The 25,507-nt window shown below is 42.5% G+C and overlaps 2 protein-coding genes across 4 annotated transcripts; both read left to right on the top strand.

Annotated features, from left to right (window-relative positions):
• The first annotated feature begins 579 nt into the window (after window positions 1-579).
• On the top strand, window positions 580-4,573 carry LOC147307038 (uncharacterized). The gene is made up of 4 exons (XM_086275678.1): window positions 580-825; window positions 2,274-2,822; window positions 2,920-3,080; window positions 3,492-4,573. Exons 1-4 carry the CDS (start codon window positions 661-663, stop codon window positions 3,931-3,933), a joined length of 1,317 nt encoding a protein of 438 aa, XP_086131804.1. The 5' UTR covers window positions 580-660; the 3' UTR covers window positions 3,934-4,573.
• A 1,672-nt stretch (window positions 4,574-6,245) lies between these two features.
• On the top strand, window positions 6,246-25,507 carry gna11b (guanine nucleotide binding protein (G protein), alpha 11b (Gq class)). 3 transcript variants are annotated; one of them, XM_086275682.1, is made up of 8 exons: window positions 6,246-6,552; window positions 16,786-16,970; window positions 17,545-17,699; window positions 18,978-19,106; window positions 19,917-20,045; window positions 22,289-22,418; window positions 22,533-22,686; window positions 23,030-25,507. In XM_086275682.1, exons 1-8 carry the CDS (start codon window positions 6,417-6,419, stop codon window positions 23,218-23,220), a joined length of 1,209 nt encoding a protein of 402 aa, XP_086131808.1. In that variant the 5' UTR covers window positions 6,246-6,416; the 3' UTR covers window positions 23,221-25,507. The 3 variants fall into 3 exon arrangements, with proteins under 3 accessions (XP_086131808.1, XP_086131806.1, XP_086131805.1); XM_086275680.1 differs by lacking the exon at window positions 19,917-20,045 and having other exon boundaries at window positions 6,247-6,552; XM_086275679.1 differs by lacking the exon at window positions 18,978-19,106 and having other exon boundaries at window positions 6,253-6,552.

The raw sequence follows: 25,507 nt of genomic DNA, 5'->3' as shown, positions 1-25,507 counted from the left end.
GATCACTGGGGAGTGTAGAGAGACAACACAACACACTTCAGGGATATTATTCTGTCCAGTTAGGAAGTATAAACCACTGTGAGTCCATTTCACCTGCTTTGGTGCAAATGAAAGTCGCAAAAGTCGCCACAGAGTGGCAACAAGACAACCCCTAATATGAAATATTTTGAAGAACAAAGACTATTGCACTCTCCTTATCCTTCCTATCAACGCTCCTAGTGGTAGCATGAGACGGTACTTGGATTCACGCGGCACAGGTAGTCCAGCTCCTCCAGGATGGCACGTCTGCATGTCCTGTCAAAAGAAGGTTTTCCATGTCTCTCTGCAAAGTTTCAAGAGTGTGGAAGAGACATCGGTGAACCCGTTTCTAGTACCTAACGCATTTAATGATAACCAGTTTCTGTCAGTCTCGAAGAATGTCAGATGCTTACATCACTGTTTCCAAAGCACTACAACCCTGAATGCTAAAACAATATACAGAGCTTCATCAGCACTGAGAGATGTGCAGTACCGTACTCGTCTTGACAGCCACTGGATGGCAGCACCACTCACACCCAGACATAAACAAGCAGAAAGCGGAAGTGGAATGAGAGAGGCTGTACTTTAACCAGGCTGACATGTTACCCGCAGTAGTGTCGCCTCCCGGGTAAAGCTGGAATAATGGAAGAGGAGGAGCAGCTGCGCTCTTTGATGTTTCTCGTGACTTACATGCTGCTGAAGCGCATGAGAGACATAAACGACGCAAACATTCAGAGACGCAACGAGATCCAAAGACGCATCAGACACCGCCAGTACTTCTTCCAGAGACAGAGGAGGATGCTCATGGTCAGTCCCCCTCTATAGGGGCTTAAAATAATAACACATCTACATGTCAAGTGCTCTTAACTAATATAGTGTATTATCTGTCTGCAAAACGTCAAAGCTTTTAATAAAGTCACGTTGTACACGACCAACACTTCAAAACTCTTAAATCTCACATTTACAGTCATATAAAAGCACTAAAACCAGAGACTGTGGGCCTACCTGCATTTAAACTTGAAAATATGTCAGAGCAGCCACAGTCAAGCTGCTAACAGCTGTCCATTAGCTATGAATTAGGTCTGTTATATGCAGGTTTTTGTTCTTGTTAAATAGGGTGTTACATTTTCTGAAATGTTTAATTCATTAAAAAAAAAAGGACAGATATGAAGATACCAGCTGTTGGATTTTCCCCTTGTAAACTTTTGTTTTTATGGTATATTTGGGAAATTTCTATATCTACTTATACAGATATATTTTACAAATCACAGCAACCTTGATGATATTATGTTGGGATAATGAAAAAGATAGTCATCAAATAAACAACATTACACTGAAAACAAGTACAAGTATGGAAGATTGTTACTGACACAAGAAGGTTTTTTGTGTTATTTTTTGCCATCTCTAACTCAGAATTTCTGGTTAGTATAATATTACAACGTAAATAGATCATTTTGATGAAAGACCTTGTGCATATTGGTGGATTAACCCTTGCAGGAAATTTTATATATGTATGTATATATATTTTTATGTAATGTTTTGTTATGTTATGTTTGTATGTATATATATATATATATATATATATATATATATATATATGTATGTGTGTGTGTGTGTGTGTGTGTGTGTGTGTGTGTGTGTGTGTGTGTGTGTGCCTATGTTTTTGGTATTTACCAGTACTGTTAATGTAGCATAGCTGTGGCATAAACTTACATTGGGTGGTGCTCTAATAAATGTGTTATGTAATAATAATGTAATAAGCTTTATAGTGTATATTTCTAAAAAATCTGCTTCACCATTTGCATTTGTATATGAAATGAGCAACAATTTAAATTTGACAACTATCAAAAAATCTGTAAACTTCATCACTAGGACCAACTTCATATCTCCCCAGTTATTACATAATGTACTGGAAAATAATATTTTGTTACATGGGTAAACTCAGTTTAACCATTTGATTGTGCCAAAACCATATTAAATGTTGACATGTTATTACATGAGTCCAAGAATACAATATCCTCAAATTTTCTGCTATATCAACGGCAGCATGTTTAAAACAAGGGGCTTGCCAAAAAGGTGCTGACTTAATAGATCACTAAAATTACCTTTGTGGTAAATATGAATTTAAAAAATTATCTGATTGAATAACTACTGCTGGGATCAAAAAAAGCAAACATTATGTTAAAAAATGTGACAGATTTTGGATATTTCAGAGGGAAGTAATTTTAATTTTGTTTTTATGTTTGTCTCTGTAGATGATGATAGCGGGAGGCGTCCGCTCCAATGCCCGCATCCGCACTCGTCCCTGGACCACCACTCCAAGCACAGACTGGTGGGAGCGGGTTGTCATGACAGAATTCCAGCCCTCTGATTGGCTGGATAAGTTTCGCATGAACCGAGAGACGTTCTTCTACCTCTGCGACAAGCTGAGGCCCCGCCTGGCTCGACGGGACACCAGTTTCCGCCTGGCACTGCCCGTGGAGAAGCGTGTAGCTGTAGCTTTGTGGCGCCTGGCATCCAACATCGAGTACCGCACCATCAGCGCCTTGTTCGGTGTGGGGAAGTCGACCGTGTGCAGGTGCGTTAGAGACATGTGTCACGCCATCGTGGCGCTCCTCAGCTCCATCTACCTCCGATCGCCAGGTGAGCAGGAGCTGGAGGATTCAGCTCAGCTGTTCCTGTCTCACTGGGGTTTCCCTCACTGCGTCGCTGCTATAGCAACACTCCACACAGCTATTATCACCCCATCAAACAACGCGTCTGACTACGCCAACCCCGCCGGCTGGCTCTCAGTCATGTCGCAGGTGACGAAAGCGCCCATTTATGTCACTGCAATTACAAGCTTGCGGGTTATCCAATCAGAGTCCGACTGTTTGCCTCTGTGTGCCTTCACTGTTTTAGGTGGCTGTTAGCGCTCGGGGGCACTTCTGGGATGTATGTGCCAGTTTCCCAGGCGGGACAGATCCAGCTGAGATCTTACAGAACTCTTCGCTATGGGCAACAGCCGCCGAGGGTGGACTCTCACCTGCCCCGCCACCTACCTTCATGGGAAAATCACTCAGGTAGAGTTAACAGAAGAAATTCAGTCACATTTTTCAGGCATTCAAGTTGTTTTTTTCCTCATGTATGTCAGGTTTTCACATGGCCTTTGTGTAACAAGCAAATGTAGACACTGTGATGTCATCCTTTAGTTGGATGACCATTTTTATTGTTGCCACATTGATGTTTTGAACCCAAGGACACTATAATCCTCTTTTCTGACTCTTATATTTACTGAGGTCACAGGGCAAAGGAAACCTAAGCTTGTTTTCCTATAAACTTCTGTACAACTGCACGTCTTTTTAATGTTGCCACCTGCTGGCCAATAAAGATAATGCAAATTTGCAAACTGTGAAATGTAGTAGTGTTGAGTGTTTTTGTCTATTTCAGGTGTTCCAGGCATTAAATAAATGACACTCATTTATCACATCCAGGTATGTGTTGCTGGGTGAGGCCTGTTACCCGCTCCAGAGCTGGCTGATGAAGGCCTATCCTGAGGAACAGGGCAGGACGGCGAGTCACGCGGCACTGACGGAGCAGCAGCAGCTGTTTAATGGACGGCTTGCCCGAGCGCTGCGCGTGTCTCAGGAGGCGCTGCTGCGGCTGAGGGCACGCTGGCAGTGCCTCAGCAAGAGGAACGACTGCGGACTGGACGTGGTGCCCACCATGATCCTGGCTTGCTGCATTCTGCACAACATGTGCGAGTCTCACGGAGACGCATTTAAAGCGGAGTGGCAGGTGGAGGTGGCCGAGGCAGAGAGTCCCCAACCCAGCCACAAACAGCTTCTCTCTACTAGCATGAACCAAAGTAATAATGAGGAAGTCAGGCAGCTCTTCTGTGACTATTTTGAAGAGCAAAATAAGAAAAATAATTGAACACTTTTTTCCATGTGCAATTATACCTTTTGTTACATTACCAGCATGACTGGATTACTGAAATAAGAATCTCAATCTGTTGCTTTTTTTATATTTACCTAACTTTACTTACATTTATCTCATTAAAAATTTTATTCGGCTCTTGAATTTTCTTCAAACTGTTCTTCAAAGAGAACAGTACATATAACAGAACAGAATTAAACTGAAAAACAGTGGAGTATCTTATAACATGTCAGTTTTTCCTGAGCTCTTCTTGTGAGCCCACCCACACTAGAGACCATGCTTTTCCAAGAGTCTTTATCAATGTTCAGCTTTAAATCCATCTGCCAGATTAGCCTTAAAATGTCACATTTCCCATACTGTGTGTTGGCAACAATCTTATAAAAGGCAGAGGCAAAGCAAGCATTTCTAAACATTACACTTATTTATGATGCACTTTGGTGAATGGGTTCCTTTTATTATTTTTTTTATGGTAACAAGAAACTCCTGTATATGTTTTTGCTCAAATGCACTATTCATACAATAATTCAAACTACTACAAAGGCAATAGATTAAACCCCTGTGAGTTAATAATAACATTTATGATTATTTTATTAAAAAATTATAAAATTAGAGTAGCAGAAATAAAGAAATGCAAGAAAGAAATGAATTTGTCTTTTCATAATATCATGTTGTCTTCTTTAAAATATGTTGATGTAAATAAAATGGTTTAACAAGTATAAGAGACACATGTCAGCATAGTCAAAAAGAAAAGGTGGATTTATAACTTATGTTAATTGTTGTATTTGACATGCAATTTGGTTGTCAAGAAGCTGTGACGAGAGACAAGTGACAGTTTTTGAAGGTTTCCCTGGAGATATTTTGTATTTTAAATAATATTTTGGAACCCCTTTTCTACACTTGCCTCGAGACATGTTTAATTTACACAACAAATGCGTGTTCTAGTATTTTGTACAGGGGTTACTTTGAAATTCATGGGTGGGACAGAAATTGTCCTGCAATTGCAGAGTGGCCCATTTATGAATGTCAAGTGTCCTCATTTGCTTCATGGACTCAGTGAATGAATGAACCCAGTCTTAACAGGCGACACTTGCAATTCTACTATAAGGCCACTAGATGCCGCTGTTATTCCAGCACACTTGACGCTCGCTTCCAATACCCTGCAGGTTATTGATGGAAGGATAAGGAGTGCTTACATATTTAAGCGTTCCTATATATTCTAACATATTATTAAGCTGGAGATAGCATATATGCAACAGGTGCTCTGACTTGGACGACAATAAAAAAAAAAACAGCTTTTATCTGGTCATGCTTTTTAGGTTTAGCCTGCATCTGCATCTCATGGATCTAACTTGAGCCCACCCAGAGACCCGCCTCGTTCATTCAATTGGTCTGCCACGAACCTGTTTGGTGAAATCCGCCGTTTGTCAGTCAACACTACTGTATCCTCCTCCTCGCTTGGCATCATCCTGTTGTGTGCCCACCTAGTTCCAGCGACGAACGACCCGAAAGCTTTCTGCTTGAAGTGAATATATTTCTAGCAAAAGCCGCCGGCTCGGCACGCGTTTTTCAGATTTGTTTTCGGTCGTTGTCGTAGCATTTTATTTGATCGTCAAAATGAGCCAAGATGTAATAGGTTGCTGTGTAGTTATTGCTAGCTAGGCAGTCAAATTCCTTCAACCAGCAGCCTGCTGCTTCAATCACTGCGGGTTGACACATTTTAGCCGAGGCGCTGTTTAGTGAGCTAGCGGGCTAGCAGGGCAGCCTCCGTAGTCGTTACGTCTAATTTAGCCAGCGTTAGCTGATGTAGTTACTCGGAAAATAGGCGCAGTGCTGCGGTGTGGCTAGTGCAATATAGATTACCACTCTAATATTAGCCTGCTGACAAGGGGTCTTTACTTTTACAGACTAAACGGGCTTATCTAGCGTTGGGGAGAGTGCACAGATATCAGCTGTTACGGGTTTGGATGTGGCGACTCTGCGGTCTTAAACCACTTTTAGCGGATTGAGAAGATTAAATTAAAGAAGGTAGAATTGGATCTCCCAGTGACACACGAGGGGTTAATGATATAAACGGGTATTAAGTAGCTAATCTGTGGCAGCTGGAGTCATTTTAATATTAGCTGTATTAAGAGGCGTGCAGGCTGAGAGCATCTCGGGGAGGCCCCACCGTCTCCTGGCTCCCTCCTCCTTGTCCGAATCTCCCGTGATTTGCTGAGATCGCCCGGTTGAAGTCGCAGTTGCTCTCGGCCGGGGGGACAACTTGACAGCGAGGCCCCTTGGCTAGTCTCCCCCCCCACCCCCTCCCCCTCCCCCAGTCCTATCCATCCACTCGTCCGGTCCGACACTACTACTGCCACCACCACCACCACCACCTCCTCGCTAGAGACAGAAGCGAGGAAACCGGGGTTCGGGAGAAGCTGAAACCGTGGGCAAGTGTTCGTTAGGTCCCGCCTGAACCGGGCTGCCAAAAACCAGAGGGGATGACTCTGGAGTCCATGATGGCTTGCTGCCTGAGCGAAGAGGCGAAGGAGTCGAAACGAATCAATGCAGAAATTGACAAACAACTCCGCCGAGACAAGCGAGACTCCAGGAGAGAGCTGAAATTACTGCTGCTCGGTATGTAGCATGCTAAATCCCAAACGCCCTTTTTAATAGCCATGTTTGTGTCGTTTATGTGGACAGCCAGCCTCCTTGGGCCTTCTTGGCGATGCTAGCAGATATGCTGCTAGTTAAGGTTGCTAGCTGGAAGCCTGGTGTGATTATGAGTAAACGTTATGGCATGATTTTCCGAAATGCAGAGCTTGTTTTTGCAACTTGCGTTGGATTTGGCTATCTGGCGTGTGCAGGTGTGAATCTGCATGGCATGCCTAACCAGCGGATCCGTCTCTTTATATGTGTGTGTGTGTGTGTGTGTGTGTGTGTGTGTGTGTGTGGATTTTGCATTGGCGTGCAGACAACAGGCTCATTTGGCATCGAAGTTGCGAAGATGTCACCGTTTGCAGGCGACCACATGTTAAGTTATGACTGTCTGATTCATCTCCCAGCTGCAAAACCGCTACTGTCGTTTGTCAGCAGGCGCTGGTTAACTGTGAAGATGGCCACTTGATTTAATCGGGGGGAGGAGGGGGGCTTTGAGTTGATTTCAATAGGTTGCATAACATTTGTACAACTGGAAGACCTTTCAGATCCCTCAGCTAGACCTTGTATGGTGCCCACTCATTCATTGTTACATTTCTGTTATTATTTAATGAGTAACTAGTGTCACAAATCTACACTTGCAGAGGACAAGGATACTGAGGGGCTGGCCCCCTCATCCTGGAGTCTAGCTGAGTAGGTTAGCTATTTTTATAGCAAGTGTGTGGGCAGGTGGGAGCTGCTGTTGGATAAGTTGCTCTGTACTGCATTGATTCATAGTTCTGTGGACACAAAAGGGAACAGTGGACTGTGCTTTCTCGAATGTACTCGCTTACCTACCATATTATAACAGACTAACTTCTTGTCCATTATGTGACCCACCCCCTTCCCTCCATGGCTACTTGAACTAATGCTTGGTGTAAGAGCTTGGGGAGGGGGGTGATAAAAGAATCTCCCTTTTTAGGACAATTGGAATTATCTAGGTTGCATCCTTAGTTTCAAAACGTTTGCTCCCATTTCACGCTCACTAAAAGCAGCCCTGGTTATTTGACATGTGTGTCTCCTTTTTATTTCCCTGGTGAGTACCTCAACTAGGTAAAGTAGGCCATTGATGGGACATAGTTTGCCGTGTGTCGTACATCTTCATCTCTGCTGCACGTTCTTCTACCTGGCTGCCAAGGTGAGCAGGTGAGAAGGGGCGTTTGCTACTCATGCCTGGTGATGAGCTGGATTAATGGAGCTGATTCTAACAGCAGTCTTTTAAACAAATGTTTATGGGTGCATCAGTCTGAAGGACTGAAAGCAAGCGCAAATGGAAACCAGTCACGCTGTAAGTGGACTGTCCTGTGCAAGCTAAAGCTGTCAGTGGACGGCTGGATAAGGACGTGTAAGGCAGGATTAGTCCTGGTTTTAATAGGCTTGGTTAAACACATCTGCTGCTCAGACTTTTTAAGGTGTCACTGACTCCTATTATCCCCTGGCATAATTCTCAAGCCCACAACACTCCGTGCGATCTCGGCCTCTCCACACCTCAGTGGAGGATGGAGACGGTCTCCGTTTTTGAACATTTAACCATCGCATTTCAAAATGGCTGCATTTATTTATTTAATTTTTTTATTTTTATTTTTATAAGGCTCCTTACAGTCTGCACTCATTTACCAGCTTGTACATACTGATCGCAGGAACCTGCTGTGGCAAAGCCCAGCCTTGACCTTTGGGAACAGTCTGGGGAATTTTTGCCAAGAAACTGCACAGGAGAGGTGGAATGATATTGAGCACCATCTCACATGATTGAGAAGTTGTTTTTTTTTTTTTCCTTTTTTTTTTTTTTTTTTTTTTCGTAATTGGCTACCCTGGATTTCAGCACGTACGGGATGTGTTCAACATGTCAGTTGATCTTCTACCCCACGGCTCAGTGTGCACAGCTTTAGCTTTAATATATAATGTGCAACTGCAGACTCCTGCAGCGTTACACATGAAATTAGTAGATATGCTTTATTAGGTAAAATATCACACAACCTTTTTGCTGATTTGAGCTTTAACATAATAGTGCAGCAGATTTCCTTGTGTATTTAAAAAATGAAGTGATTTTTGGCCCTACATTGATGGAAATATCAGGTCTGCAAGTTAAATGTAACTTTTGTGTGTGTAAATGGGGTCTAATTTACCCAGGCTTACTGTGCATTTTGTTTATCAAATGTCCAGTACAGTCAGGAAGATGCTTGAGACTTCTGTAAAACAAAGTAGCAGACTCTTTACCAGAAAAAAAAATGTTGATGAATTGTTCTTGCGTGCAAGAAAACTCCAGCTTACTGACAATGAAATGCAGCCTGACATAAGAAACGGCAAATACTTGGCAAATTACCGTCCTAAAGCCCAATCTTAAAATTGATTTTTGCCTGCCCAGAAGTCTAAGATGATTCCGTTACCAGTAAGGTCTTCCTTCCATCCTTCCATCAGTCCATTTTCTCCCACTTATCCAATTCAGAATCGCAGTTGGGCTGGAGCCTATCCCAGCTGTCATAGCGTGAGAGGCACCCCGGACAGGTCACCACTCTGTCAAAGGGCGAGGGACGAACGATTGCTCACATTCACACCTACAGCTAATTTAGTCTAATAATAACTGGCTAATCACCAGTTAACCCAGCCCCGTGCATGTCTGTGGAGTAACCAGGGAGAACATGCAAGAAGAACTCCACTCAGAAAGTCCCCAGCCTGGAATTGAACTCGGGACCTTCTTGCTGCGAGGCAACTGTGCTAACCGCTGTAGCAGCTTCTCATGTTTGTTGTAGATCTGGAACCACATAATGCAGATTGGTAAAGTCTTGTAATTGTTTTAACTCTAGATTGATGTTACTGTAACTGCATATTGCATTCCTGTAACAGCGTTGATTTTCCTCTCACTAATGACAGTCCACCCTCCTTCTGTGCCACTCGCTTACTGGCAGGATTTGCTACATGGCCAGCGTGTATGTGCCAGAACAGTTATGTGGCTTGGTTACATCTTGCACCCGACCCAAGCACAAAGTTTCCAGTCTAAGAATACAGGGAGGTTAAATGTTATCATTGTTAAACTGCTAACTCGGAGAATAACCGCTCTTCCAGGGCTGCAGCAGTACCACAGTGTGGCTGCTTGTTGCATAGTGCCATATCAGGCCATACTGACAGCTTCCTGCTCCACAGACCAATGGTTTGCCTCTACTTGGTCAAAACAAAGTGAACTAAGAGCTGTGGCTTTTGCTGCATCGGGTAAATAAACTGCTGGAGCAAGCAAACGGTCAGTAAAGTGAGCTGTTAGGTTAAACATTTTAAGGTTTCCTAAAGTGCTTTTCCAGGATTTTTTTCAGAGTTCAAACTCCCAGACAGGCTGTCAGTTGGCATTTGTGTATGTGCCTGATTACGGAAAAACATCCTTAAAAATAAATTAAGTCTGGCTGGGGCTAAAGTTAACTCTGACACCAAAAAGTTGTGGCCCTCTCTACGGCATATCATTCCAGGCATTGTTTAAGTCGTTTGCCAAGTACTCAGTGATTTCATTGTTCTTTCCTGTGTCAGCAGTACATCTTGTTATACCAGGTTAAGGCATCCTTTTTAGATGAGCAGTGTGATTGAACCAGGAAGGGGATCAAGGGTTAGGCTCACATTTATTGCTGACCTTACTTCTCCTGCCAAGCCATCTTATTTTGATCATATATGGCAATAGGGATTCCTAGATGGATGTCTGTGTGTGTGTGCGCGCGCGCACAGTTTTTCGGGGGGGCTTTAATGCCAGTGAATGTGAAGTTCTGCAGCTTTTCCTCAAATCCCCTTTATCATGGTCAGATCTAACGCTTTTTAAATATGAAGGTCGACGTAAGACGTGCTCTGCGTATCTGAGAGTTTCGAAAAATCTGTTTACCATATTTAGGCGATTAATTTTCCACAGAGATGTAAGATAAACTAATATGCACGATTAAAAACCCTTAAAATGCGACAATTGGTAATCTGTTCTCTCTGACAGTTCTTCATTTTATCTCATCGCCTGCAAGACTGACGCATCTACTTGCAAGAAAAAAGATCGAAAGCAAAAGCAGTTCTCACTAAACATCTTTAAGGCCTCGTACGTTCTGTGGGGAGACCCCAAACTGTACTTGACAAAACATTTTTTGTTATTTTCAGTGTTTTCCATCATATTTTTTGTGAATGTGTAAAGAAGACAGATATAAGGAGAAAGAGAAATCCACCCAGACGTCATTCCATTCATTTTTTTCTCTGTCTTGTTTATGTGACGTCTTTTAGAAAAGGTTCACAGCCAGGTCTCAGAAAACTGCAGTGGGATGAGTTGATGAGGCAGTATATGTCAGGCTACATGTTATGTTTTGTATAATTTTGCACCTTTCTGTCTCCTGCCTGGTTAGGATGCCCAGTTTAAATCTTTTACAGAGACGTACGTATGCACAAATTCACCATCGTCGAACTTGGATAGCGTCTCCTTTTACCGTTTTCTCAGCCAGCCTTGCACACGTTCCTTGTCTCGCTCTATGACACCGTGTCTTTTACACATTTTGCTCTCTAGCACGCAGATGAAAGTATACACACACACGCGCGTTCTTAAAAGAGGGTCATGGCAGGTTCTCTAGAGATTTGAGGCTAGATGGAGGCTGTCCCACATACTGCTTGCTTCCCCCCACAGTCCCCAGACAGGACGGGTACGTAGCCTGCCTTTCTGTTCTCTGCCAGCATCTTCAGTCCTCTCTGTGGTGACAGAGTGGCATGTTCATTCCTGTTTACTCCCACCAGCTGCCGCGTACAGTAAAGCCCACACTTCTCCCTCATCGCAACGTTTCAACTTCTGTCACTTCAATTTTCTGTTTCGAGTTGGATTTGGAAGGCTGTGCCACGCTTACGCTGTGCATAAAGTGGATTTGTTAAATAATTGTAGCAAATAGCCGTGGCGTACGTTTACTGCCCATGTGTGGACAGAGTGATGTTCTCTCTCTGTGAAGAGATTCCCTAAAATAAGAACCACAGCTTAAGAAGCGATATCAATATCAAGGATTTGGCTGGTTTTAGTTGGAGCAGCTGAGCACACTGTGTGTTGTAGATTTAAAAAAAGGAAAAAAAATACTCCTGCAAAGTGTTGAATCTTTTGTCGAGCGAGGTTTCTTTTATTCTTTCTTTTTCCTGCCATTTTTGTTGCTCACCCACTCGCACTCTGCCACTCAACACTCATTGCATACACACTGGTAAACAGACAAGGCCATCCTAAGATGGTGAGATGAAGACGCGTGAGAGTGTGTGTATTATGTGCAGCGCTTGCTATAGCACGCATGTTCGATTTACAGCTCCGACACCCACGTACGCGGAGCACTCGGCAGATGCAGAGGCATCGGCTCAAAGCCGTAGAGTTATACCGAGATTCTGACGGAAGGAAGCACAATGAACACAGAGCAAGCGGCCATATATCTGACAGGGAGAAATGGCCCTCCTTGCTGTGTCCTTTTTTTTGAAGTCTTTGCAGGGAAAGGGGGTAGAAATGGGACATCACAGTGGAGGTAACATCCATGCCTTGAGGTTGACCACAGGATCTGTGTGTGTGTGTGTGTGTGTGTGTGTGTGTGTGTGTGTGTGTGTGTGTGTGTGTGTGTGTGTGTGTGTGTGTGTGTGTCCACAGTTGGTTAGGCAGGTGGTGTGTGTGTTGCATAGCTGCAGGCTGCCTTGGCTCAGTCCCTTTCCTTTGTACGCCTGAAAGAGGCCAATTTCCAAGATGAATATGTGAAAGCTTAAGACCCTCGCTACATTTTTGCTTAGCCTTCTCATTTTTTAAAAGTTTTCCCAGGTGCTGACAAAAACGTATAATGCCTACATGATGCCAGTTTTGTCAGTATCTTAACCTTGACTGTGTTTATGCAGACGGTTTCTCTGTGCTGAGATTTGATTGCCACGTGCTGACTGAAAGGACCGTTGATAAACCCAGATAAACATGTGCTGTTCATAGCAATGGACAGTTATATTTTGGCGTGTGTGTTTTTGTAGCTTGCCATCACCAGTGTGTGAATGTGTGTGTGAATGGGTGGATGACTGGATATGTAAAGCGCTTTGGGGTCCTTAGGGACTAGTAAAGCGCTATATAAATACAGGCCATTTACCATTTACCATTTTTGCATGCAAATTTACAGTAATGCCGATGACTTCCTGTTCATCGAAAGCAGCGACTCGTTTTGCATGGGGAGGTCAGGTTTAGCAGAAATGGGCACGCTTGTGAACAAGGCCCTGTGGCGGCTGCGTTTGAAGCAGGCTGGGAGATTTATAAGATGAGCAGACTGTGTAAACAAAGCAATGCCTTCGTGTAGGTGTGCGCGCACACGCCGGGGCTCAACCAAAACTGCTGCACCAAGACAGCAGTGTGTCAAGTCTATCAGGGGTTGTGTCACAAGCTGACATCAGTTGCGTTATGTAAAGGCTTATGAAAGCTATCCTGGCAATGGAATATACAGGTGTAGTGCTTGCTGCCTTTTTAGTTGATGGGGAGCTGTACTGCTTGCGTACTGTTATCATTTCAGCGCCTCTTTGTAATTTGGGTGTTGAGAGCAAGTTTTTGTTGTGTGCTTATTGTCATCGGGTTACCCTCGAGTGAGACTTTGGTTTTTTGGAACAAAGCTCATCGGTTCTGCGAAGAGAGTAGTGTTGGTGTGTGTGTGGGCTGTGTAGTGTACCTTGCACTGTTGCGCTGGGACACAATCTCCACTCTTTCTTTTTCGCTCTCTCTCACAGTACCTAGAAGAGAGCTCAGTGTGTGTGCGCGCGCGCGTGTGTGCGCGTGAGCTATTAAAAGGTGACCTCCTTTTTCTAGGTCATTACCAAAAAAGAATGGATGGATTCTAGTTATGAATATCCAAAATTCTTGACAGAGAGGGATGAGAATGGCGAGGCATATTTCTTGCCTCAGGGAGGTTATGAGGGGAGCGAGGGGTGGGGGCGTGTTAGTGGGGAAGAGTTGGTGAGGGCATGGAAATGGCTGTGGCTGACACTAGTACAATTTTTGGGGAGGAAAAAGCGAGGACAGAGGCTTGTAGTGTGTTGTCTGGGGAAAAGAGGGACATGATAGTTAAGGGAACACAGCGGAGGGAGATCTTGTGATGGGGTCACGAGAAATAAATCAGACATTAGGCTGGAGAGTGATCTTCTTGCTCCTTCGGTGAGCCGGTCTGCAGTCATTGCCAATGCAGCCCTGTTGCAAAGAATATGCTCTCTGTGTTTGACTTCTTTTGTTAGGCCGACCAGCGTGTAGCTTTCACTGCAGTGCATTGATTCATCCAGGAGAAATGAAGATGGTGCTTTTTGCTTTTTTTTTTTTTTTTTTTTTTTTTTTTTTTTTTTTTTTAAAAACACTGAACTATAAAGCCTGTCTAGTCTGTTATCCTAAATTGGGCATTTTGTTGGATGAAGGAGAGCCATTTTCCCCTTATGGATAAAGACTTTAGATATAAGAAATATATTTTTGAGATTAAGCTGTTTCTTCTCCATTGACAGGAAAGTGATTATCTCTCCCATTCCTTTCACTGTCCTAAGGTGTCAGAACCCCCTGACCTCAGACCATACCCCCTCTCCCGCCCATCCCAAATGTTCTGCTTAACCGAGGCCCTTCTTCTCTGCGGTGAACCAAAATATGAAGAGCACAGAGCGAGCCTGAGGGGCTCGCAGTTATATTTACTGTCTGCTACGAAAGAGAGGAGAGAGAAGGGGCGGATGGGAGGGGTTTAAAAAAGAAGAGGAAAAAAAGAAAACACAGGAACGCAAAAAGAGGGAGACAGAGGAGGGGTTGCTATGGTAACGGAAATATGGCTGCTCTTCAAAAACCTTGAATGTAGGTGGTGGTGAGATGAGTGTAGCCTATGTGTGTTGTTTTTTTTTTTTGTTTTTTTCCCACGTCTTTCGTCTTTCCCTCTCAGTTCTGCAGATATCATTGATGTGCTGGATCCTGTTTGATATCACTGAGAACTCAAATGCCATCAGCCTGTTTGTTTTTAATATTTATTTATTTTCATGGCCTGAGGGTAAGGTTTTTAGGCAGTATGCAGACCTTAGAGGGCTATTGTGAAATGTAGGTTAGGCCTAACAGACCACCAATCGAGTGGGGTTTTTTTTTTAATTTAATTTTTTTCGGGATATAGAAAGGCTTAAAGTGTTGTTTTTGTTGTCTTTAACTGAAGGAAGAGTATGCGACTCTGACGGTGAAATCAGGGATGTTTTGGTATCAAAAGGTACATTTTATCTTGGCTGTTATGATGTTTGAAATATTGTAATAGTTTTACTTCCAAATATGGAATCAGGAGGGCAGGAAAGAATCACTGAGTGAGTTTCGCCCTTTGCCAAAAGATGACAGCAGGGGTCGTTGTCAGAGGCAGTTCACTGTTAGATGCTGGATATAGTAGGGCAAACTGTCTTAATTGTCTTCATTAAATTAGCTCATATTTCCTTCACTCATCCCTCCCCTTTTTTTTTCCCTAGAAATATTTTTTGAATTGTTTACTTGGCAAACTGTGGAGCAACTTCCTGACACTAGACAAAGAAGCTTTGACATATGTGCACCCCTAATGAGTTTAGTTAATCAGTTTGGAATGTCAGTCAAGGGATTTTATAACAAGTTGACTAAGGACTCGTATGAGCATCCCGTATTAATATAATTTTGAGAAAAACATTGTCTATCCTATTAATTACCTCGAATGTCAAGTAACTAAACAGAAAAACGGACTGCAGCATGTCTGAGTTCATGTTACAGGTTCGGCTCTGGGTCTTGGCAGAAATGAGGGGTCTGATTTTTCAATATGAAAATGGGACAGTTCAGTGGCATCGAATAGGACTGGGTAGTGATATAGATTAACACCTCAGTGACAACAGATGCGATTTTATTCACAATATATTTCCTCTTGTTGTTTTTTACTGTTAAAATCTTTGCGGCTTTCTGTGTGTAACACACTGGTAGTTCATTGCTGTGGCGGTGACACATGAAGAGCGAACCATAACATCTTGTCTTGTGGATTTGGTTTTTGTGGAGCCTTTTTTTTTTTTCCTCCCCTGTTATTTCTCACTTCTTGTCTGCCACGTTTATATGAATGTAGACTAAGTAGTAGTGTATACTGTGATGAGTAATTTATAAGCTCTCGTACCCAGCAGCGAGCTCTAATGTGTCCTGGGTCTATCCCCAGGCCATTTCCTGATAGGACCTTACCTCACCTAAGGAAGTGCACATCAGGCATCCCCTTACCCGGCTCATTTCAATGTGGAGGATTAGCAGCTTTAATCTCGGCTCCTCCCGAACAATCAACCTCCTCAACATGTCTCAAAGGGAGAGCAGAGATACTCTTTGGAGGAAGCTGATTTCTGCCACTCGTATCTGCAAGCTGATAGTAATTGGTGAGGGTGGGAACATAGGTTGATCTGTAAATTGACAACTTCATGTCCATGCTCAGCTCTTTCTTCACCACAGTAGATCGGCACCACTTGCATATCATTGCTGATACTATAGCAATACATCAGTTAGTGTCCCGCTGCACAGTCCTCACTCTTACACACGGTCCTAAGTTACTTTAATTCTTCCACTTGGGTAAGAAATTCATCTCGAGTTTAGATTGGGTGGTCCACCCTTTTTCCAGCTGAGAAGCATGGCGTCAGCGGTAGAAGTACCAATGTGAACCAGACTCTTAGGACAGATGAACATGGAGGAATTGGTTGGTAACAACAAGCAAGTACCCATACTCCCACAGGACACCTTAAGGGACACAGTTGAATGTTTTCTCGAAGTCCACAGAAGACTTATCAACTTCCACTGCACAAATTTATTGGCAGAGCATTGGCATCGGCTCATTATCCTTAACTGCCATTGGCTATTTTCAAATAAATAGTTGACCTGTCAGTTCTGGATATCTTATGTTCAGGTATGATTGAATTTGTGTTCAGTCAGAGGTAGAGAACTAAAAGGAAAGCTAAGATTTTTGTTTCCTTGGCACATGTGAGACTTTCTCTTACTGTGCTCTTTACCAGTTTGGTGTTGCCATTTTTGGATTATACTAGAGTAGCTTTGCATGATCTAAAGTTCAAACTAATCCCAATTCATCTTTTACTTTGTCTTGATCGAGCCTCGGTCTGCTTACTGTTGCAATTTTGCTTTGATTGGGGACCCTCACGATAGGTGTGACCCACACTGTAACTATGATCCTGTGTCTTTGTGCTCAGGTACAGGAGAAAGTGGCAAGAGCACCTTCATCAAGCAGATGAGGATCATCCATGGAGCTGGATACTCTGATGAAGATAAAAGAGGCTTCATTCGACTTGTTTATCAAAACATCTTCACCTCCATGCAGTCCATGATCCGCGCCACTGAGAACCTCAAGATCCCCTACAAATATGAAGACAACCGGGTAAAGGCTATTGTGGTTTTCTCCTGTTAACTTTTATTATTTTAAAAGAGCTTCCATGCCTCTGTGGAATGAGGATTTTGTAAGATTCCCTAAGAAATCGACTAGTGCAGATTTATTTATATTGCTTTCTTTTATAGGGACGGGTCAGGAATGAAATTTATTAGTTCGTCAAAAGTGAAACTGAAGCAGTGTAGCCCTTTTTTTTTTTTTTTTTTGGACGACATCCTCAGTGCAGATGCCATTTTCTTTCTTAGAGTTTGACCAACTGTCTTTTTTAAAATCTTTCCAAGAAAGAACTTCTGGCACGCAAGAAGTGATGCATTTAGTTTGTCTAGCAGAAACATTATCTTTGGAAAAAGTAGAATAGGTGGGTGGTTGGGATCGGATGTTTGGTCTAAACAGACAGTGGAAAAAATCTGCTGTTTGCAGAAATATCAAAAGTCTACAGCTGAAAACTGAAATGACTGGATAATTCTTGTAGTTTTTAAAAAACATAGATCTATATTTCTGTTTGCTGTGTTGTGGCCATGTATGTCAGATCTTTTGTTACTTACTTCACCTTTTGTCTTCCCAGGCTAATGCTATGCTTGTGAAGGAGGTGGACATTGAGAAGCTCAATAGTTTTGAGCAACCATACATCACAGCTATTAAAACCCTGTGGGCTGATCCAGGAATCCAGGAGGCCTACGACCGTCGCAGAGAATACCAGCTCTCTGACTCCACAAAATAGTACGTCTTTTCACCTCGCTTTGCAGACGATGGTCATGGTATCTGTGTAATGTTTCAGAATGTTATTTATGAGCTGCATGTAATTTTTGTCTGTAATGCTGGTTTGGGAACATTTGTCACCTATTTAACCATTTTATTTTTGGCCTTGTGTAAGATCCATCTTGTTTGGTATCAGTTTTAAATTACTATAATTTAAGTGTAGTCGATGACTGATGTATTTTTTTTATTTTTTTTAAAATGAAAAATAAGTCTGTTCCCAAACCTGCATTAAAAATGTTGCATTGGTCTCATCTCATGTGAAAATGAAATGAGACCAACCAAGAAACGAGAAATATGATGCGGGGGTGCCTGTGCTTAATTAATGTGAGACTGAGCAGCTGCAATATAAAGAGCTGTTTCACTAAATTCAAGGTCATTGTTTCTCTCTGCGAAGCTAGGTTCAGCCTGACGTAAGTTTAAAAATATATATTTCATGATTTTGGGGGGGAACTGACACTGTGTGTAGCAGGGACACAGTTGTCTTCAGAGGTCAAGATGCTAATTTTCAGAGTAATTAAGGTGTGGTTGGATGTGTGGGGTTGGTGTCAGGTTCTGTGTGGGTTTCGGTGTATATGCTGGGCAGAGCAGCACATTAGCCTTTTGTCCACTGGAAAATTTGGCTGACAAATTACAAAAATCTCCTGTTTATTTGACAATCTCTCATGAAAATGGCACTATTTAGCTTTTAATTGATATTAGTGTAATTAGTTGTACGAGGAAAAAAAAGACTTGTTATTGGAGAGAGACTGATTTCACTGGCCCATCCAACTAAATAAGAATAAACACTGAAACCACTATGGAGCCCCTTATTTTACCCTGAGCTTGAGCTTCATGCAGTCATCAGTGAAAACACACTAAAGTAAGTCTTACAGTAGCTTCCAATTTCTGTGTCCAGATTGGCTAGAAACGGTGCCATTTGTCTTTAGAGAAAAGATGCACTGCTAGTAATTGTTTAAAAAAAAAAAAAAAGAACTTGGTAAGGTGTACACCCTTTGTGTCACAATACATGACTCCAGGGTGCAAAGCCAAAGGCCATCGCTCACTCTTTAGTGCCCCCTGGTTGTGCTTGCTCTGTACTGCAGGTCAAGTTTGTGTGCATGCAGATGCGTTTGCAGTTTGACATCAAATATGTAAGGTTTGTATTTGTTTAAGCATGCGTATGACAGAATGAAATGCAAGTAAATCATTGAATGATGTCTTCAGTTCAGTGTTATCCACACTGTTCGTGTATATCTCCAGTTACCTTAGTGATATAGACCGTGTGACTGCGGAGGGTTATGTTCCCACCCAGCAAGATGTACTGAGGGTCCGTGTTCCCACCACGGGTATAATAGAGTACCCGTTTGACCTGGAGAACGTCATCTTCAGGTACTCCCTCAAGGCACCAGGACTGCAGCGTCACCATGACTAGAGGACACAAACCACTGATGACTGTCAGTGTAAAAGAAGTAGCTCAGAATCATTTATTTCCAAAAAAAAGATTAAAGTTGGGACAAACAATACTAACATGAGTAGATTGCTTTGTCCTATGAGGCTATCAGTGGTTTGTGTGTAGCATCGTCTTCTAGTTCTGGCCCCAAGGGGAAAGGAGAACCTAAGGCCAGACATGTTGCACTGAAGGGAGCAGCAACAAAGTACAGATAAAGAAGGATTAGGCAGAGATGTCAAAGATTCTCCAGGAATTTGTCATGAAATATTAGACAATTGGATGCACATTGAAAGGCAGAAGAATTTAACCTTTAAAGAAACAAAGGGGAATATGTTTCCCGTTGTCCTTGATGTCAGACTTGTCCAATCCTTGTTTATCTGATACAGGTGCTGCTGTTTCCGCTGCTAAAGTCACTGCTGCTGTCACCGATGCCACCTACACTGTCTGCACCACCATATTCCACAAATGTCTTGACCTCAGTGTCCATGGTCAGTTAAAGATAAACTGCTAATGTCAAAGCTCTGGGAATAGTGTTGGTGGAGCAGTGGCACTAACACCTTTTTGTTTCTGTGATGCGGCCTTTTCTGTGAGTCTTCTTCAACAGGACTGATCCACACTTTCCTGGAATGGCTGTGGTGTTGCGGTAATTGCCTGCCACGCTTTATATAACTGTTTTCCTGTCTCTCCCCTCCCTCCCTCTTTTTTTTTTTTTTTTTTATATTCCTTTTTCCTGACTGGCTCGTTTGTAGTTATCTTTCGGATCTGGATCGTATTTCAGATTCCAACTATCTTCCCACACAGCAGGATGTACTCAGGGTGCGCATCCCCACTACAGGAATCATAGAGTACCCCTTCGACTTGCAAAGCATCATTTTCAGGTAGAAAGATGGCTGTTTTGGCTGCGTCCATTCATGTTTTGTCGTGACGTCATTAACTCATTTGATGTTTTATTTTTATTTTTCTTCTCCCCCAAGTCCCAAATAAACCATCTATTTTTTTCCTCACAATGACTGAAAATAACTCAACACTTTTGATTTATCAATGCGGGTTCTTTGTCTGTATCCCATCCCATACTCTCTTCAATCATTAAAAAGTAGAAGTTGTCATCTTTTTACAGTCTCCCATAGTTACGTACCTACCTGGCGCTATGAACAGCAGTCACATGCATACAAATCACAGTCCCCTAATGAAACAAAGTCCTACATTTTGGTGCCCGGTCTCTGTAAATGGGTCACCTCCTCTATTCCTCTTCCTCTCCGGCTGGCAGAAGAAACGAGGTCGTCCTCTCCGCGGTGGAGGAATGTTATTTCGGGCAGCAGGTCCTGCAGGGCCTATATTGGCCCTGGGTCTCTGTGGACCACTGTGGACTGGGCCACCACCAGGGGGCACCAGTGAGCTGTGACTTTAAGCTTATTTGTACGACTGCTCTGAAGGCAAGTACCTGTGCATCCAGAGGTGCTTGAAAATACTCTGATATAAATTGGAGAGATGCCATTTATCTGCTGTTTCATCAGGCAAATGTTCTTGACTTCAAAGATTTAATTAAATCAATTGTCACAAAGGGGCTTAATGAAACTGGGACCTACAGTCCCAGATGAGTGAAGGCTGACCTTGTCAAGGAGAAGCTCAAGAAACCTGAAACCACATGAGGACTCAGAGTATCTCTTAGGTTTAATCTTGACTCTAAATGCTATGCCTATGACTGGCTTCAGACTTTTTTTTTTTTTTTTTAAATTTTGGCTTACCTACTGCCAGCACATGTGCTGAAATCAAACTGAAATGCAAATTTTTTTTATTTTGTAAATTGCCTTCCATATCTTTGCTTCCAACACGCTCTCGGCTCTGCCTCCTGTCCTCTGTCACGCCCCCCTCCCCAGCTCTTGTTTTATCCTGTCTTATGTCTCTCTGGTGTCCTTTTTGTCTTTAACTGTGCTTCAAAGCATTTACAACTGTTATGTTCTACTCTATCGCACACACTGGGGAAGGGTGAGAAAGCTTTGTAGTAGTGAAAAATGTGTTATGAGCTTCTATTTTCAACATGACACACAAACAGAAGTACAGACTAATCTGTTATCAACTAAAACAGTTAACTGTTGCTAGGGCCATAAAGAGTTTCAGGTGAATATGCCACAATACGCTACTAACTATATGAGACTACTGAACAGTTAAAATTCACCTATGCACCCACCTGTGCATGTTAGTGGTCTATAATACCTGTTACATACTGGGTGGGGTTAGCAATACTGAGGAGGCAACAATTTCTTGTATGGACATAACTGGAATGACTGTTTTTGTAGTTTCTTTGGTTCATGTTTGTAACTTGGGCATTTAGCAAACAATAAAAGTAACACAACTTCCTAAGTTCCTTCCTGTTTCTATTGTCGGTCTTAAATGGAAAGCTTGCCTGGTGGCGTGCATGACTCACAACAAAAACACGTGCACGCTCCACATCTGTGTCTGTGTGTGGGTTTTTGGGTTTTTTTTTGTTTTTCCTGTATAGAGAGATCTGTACACTGATACACTTGAAAGTATTTCAAAGAAGATGTTGAATCCATCAGGGTTCTTGTTTCAGCAACTTTAAAATGAAGTTAATAGGACCAAATCTTTTAACAAATGGTCAGGACCCAGAATAAATGTTGGGCCTATTTCTGCTGTCTCTTAAAAATGACAGTGAAAATATGCTTTGATGGGTCCCTGGATGAAAGGCTGAATCTTTTATGTAGGTCATATGCAGAAAATGTTTAAGGGGGATGTACTCCAGTGAGAGAGTTCTTCTGTTACGCAAAATGGAATGAAACAGAAGTGTATCTTGTTGAAAAGGCCAGGTTATTAAGTTGTGTATTAGTAATTCATAGAATATGCAAGATTTACGCTTGTGTGAGTTCACTAAATGCGTCTTGATGGATTCAAAATCTTTGCAGAATCTGTAAGAATAAGCTTCTCAAGCCTTGCTAGAGTGCGAGGACTCTTGAGAGCTTAAACTTTTGTTTAACACTAAGCACTCTTTTAGTTCCATTAATCACTTACCATAAACTAGGCCACCCAAACTTGCATGCTAATTAATTTTTCCCCCCTTCTTTTTTTCACTTTTTATCCTCCTTCGCCTTCATCCTGCCATCAGGATGGTAGATGTAGGGGGCCAGAGGTCAGAGAGGAGGAAGTGGATTCACTGCTTTGAGAATGTCACTTCCATTATGTTTCTTGTGGCGCTGAGTGAGTATGATCAGGTCCTGGTGGAGTCAGACAATGAGGTAAGTGCGACAAATGGTTTGTATTTAGAGTATTCTGGATATTTTAGTCTGAAGATGACTTCAATATTGACGCCAAATTAACATTCTGTTTCTGCTCAACACTGTTCTCATCAGAACCGCATGGAAGAGAGTAAGGCTCTGTTCAGGACTATCATTACCTACCCCTGGTTTCAAAACTCCTCTGTCATCCTCTTCCTTAATAAGAAAGACCTGCTAGAGGAGAAGATCACCTACTCACACTTGGTGGACTACTTTCCCGAGTTTGATGGTGAGATCATCTACGTGTTTGTGTTGAGTGATTGACACATGCGTTTGGTTCCTGCTAGAAATCAGACTTGTCACAATATCATCGCTTTCGATTGATATTCAGATGAGGGATTTAAAGATGTGCACTGTGTTGGTTATTCTGTCAAAGACATGGATGATAGCAGTGTTAATAAAGTGATAAGCATCATATGTGCCAGTGTGATGTTAGTAAAACTGGGTTTGACTCAGCTGAGCTAATCCACAAATCAGTTTGAAGCAACTTTTCCTTAGTGTGGACCAAAGTTGTGAAGGTGACTTGAAGTACAATGCACACTCGCACATCCTCACCCATTTCTGCATTTTAGGTCCCCAGAGAGATGCACAGGCGGCGCGGGAGTTCATCCTCAAGATGTTTGTGGATTTAAACCCAGACAGCGACAAGATCATCTACTCTCACTTCACTTGTGCCACGGACACTGAGAACATCCGCTTTGTGTTTGCAGCTGTCAAAGACACCATCCTACAGCTCAATCTCAAAGAGTACAACCTGGTGTGAGGGCTCAAATGCGACGCACATCTCCTCCCCCACTGCACAAATGCACACCTCTTTGGGAATGTGCCGTCAGCTCCACATGCATTACACAGCACATCACTCCAGCTCACATACACAAACACACACAGCCGCAGATGTGCTCGCATGCACGCACACAATCCCTCCCCCAACAGAACCGTTTTTTTTGTTTGTTTTTTTTCTCCCCCTTTCTCCCAGTACAGTGAACCCACAGATCCTCCCACCTGCAGACGTTGCCCCTCTTCTTTCACCAAAGCCTCTTCCTCCTCCTCTCGGCAGCTTGCTGTGTTAGTCTTCAGTCCTCCCAAAGCTGCTCTGTGTGTGTGGGTGTGGATTTGGCCCCGGCTGCTGGCTCTGGCACACAAACCTTTCACACGAGCTATACAGTGACTGGAGGGGATTTTGGTGTGAGTGCGTGTGTGTGTTTGTGTATTGGGGGCATCATTGATTAGAGAGGATCTGTGTTTCGGTGAATAGCGGCATCATACCCCCTGGCCCTTCGGAGTTTACCTTCAGCAGTGCGAGAGCAGATCCTCCGTCGTCTCCTTTCCACGCTCCTGCCAGTGTGGAATTAACAGAGTTCCATATTTTCTGACACAATCCGAGGACCTGAGAGATACTTCAGAGCGACTCGGTGGGGGACGGGACTGAGGATTCTGTCTCCATCTTGCGTCTATGAATGTACCCACCAGTGTGAGCATCGCAATCACAAAAAATAGAAAAAAATATATATTATGAAGTAAATGCATATGTAAACACTTAAAACATGAAGGGGGGAGGAGGGAGGGGAGCAGGAGATGGCTAATCAAAATCTGTTAATTGCTGAGATTTGTAAAAAAAAAAAAACAAACACTTTTTAATGTATTTAACAAGTATGATTAAATGGAGTGGTTGTAAGAAAATTTTGCAAGGCGACAAAAATTTAAAGAAGCAACCAGAAATTTACATGACAATAGGTGTCCTTTTAAGATCTTTTTCTTTTTTATGTTTAAGTTGATCACATGCTTCCCTCCTCCAGATGTTATCTATATGGATTCACAGGAACAATCTTCCAAAGTATCATCAGTGAATCTGGCTCCACTGGTACCCATCCAATGCCCCATTATGAGACACTAAGTAGCGGGTGAGAGGACAGCTGCTTTCAATGAGGCTCTGCTCTGATTGGTGGAAGCGGATGCGGAGGGGAGCTGATGTCATCAGTGTTCAGAGCACATCTGCAGCTCGGGCTGCGAGTAGCTTAATTCCACAAAAACAAAAAAAGCTGCAGTGCCCGCACTCTAAGGCACGAGTAGAATCCATGCGGTAACATCTGATGACATCACTCAGCCGTCCAATCAGACACACTTCCTATAATGGGAGGTGCTTCTGTTTACTTTCCTTAATTTGTTTTTTTTTAAACTGTATAGTCACTTTGTTTATAAAAAGAAAAAAAAAAGATTGCTTAATGTTGAGTGATTTAGAGGAAGGGGTGGTTATGAACCTTTCACAGAAAACACACTAAAGTCTGCAAATGTTTGTGTATATCTGTTTGTAAATACATATACACAAAACACTCCTGTACAGAAACGCTCTGTGGTACACCATCTTTGGCCAAAAAAAAAACAAACGTACAAAAAAAGTATTCACATACATATTTTTCTTTTGTGTTTTTTCCTATGAATTTATGGTAGTATTGATACTGTGATTATGGATTTTTGTTCACTTGATTAATAGGACTACACGCAGCTGATTGGTGTTTAGGAAACAAGCGGCAAGGGCGCAAGAAAGGGGGATTTACTCCCAACCAGCCTCAGAACACCTCACTACTCCATTAGCTCTGTCTCTAGAGTTATTCTAACTAGGGCTGGTTTAAAAAAGAATCTTCACAGTATGGGGACAAGATAATTTTAAAAGTAATTAAAGATTTTTTTTTTTTTAATTTATTTAATTTATGGACCAGGTTTGAAGGTGTTGATAATTTGACTGCTTTCGATTTTGTTGAGTTTGTTTTTCCTCTCCGCCTAACTTGAGTCTGAACTGCTGTAAAAATGAATGTCTGGTAGTGTAAGGATCTTATTTCTGCTTTCTCTTTCTTATTGAGACCTTTCCAGTTGTACTTGCGATGACATCTCCATTCATGATGAACCTGTTTTTCTTAAGGAGCCCTCACATTTTCATTTTTTATTTTAAGAAATTCATATTTTTCTGTTTATAGATGCAGTGCTGTAATGAATACCTAAGAAAATGTACAGTGTGAACATAGTTGGATTTTTTTTTTCTTCTTTTTTTTGGG

Source organism: Aulonocara sp. 'chitande type north' Nkhata Bay, linkage group LG19 (assembly GCF_057382095.1).
Source record: "Aulonocara sp. 'chitande type north' Nkhata Bay isolate Kocher_YH1m ecotype deep benthic linkage group LG19, A_spYH_male_GT1.1, whole genome shotgun sequence".
In the NCBI taxonomy this organism is placed as follows: Eukaryota; Metazoa; Chordata; class Actinopteri; order Cichliformes; family Cichlidae; genus Aulonocara; species Aulonocara sp. 'chitande type north' Nkhata Bay.
This window is presented reverse-complemented; position numbering and strand designations above follow the sequence as displayed.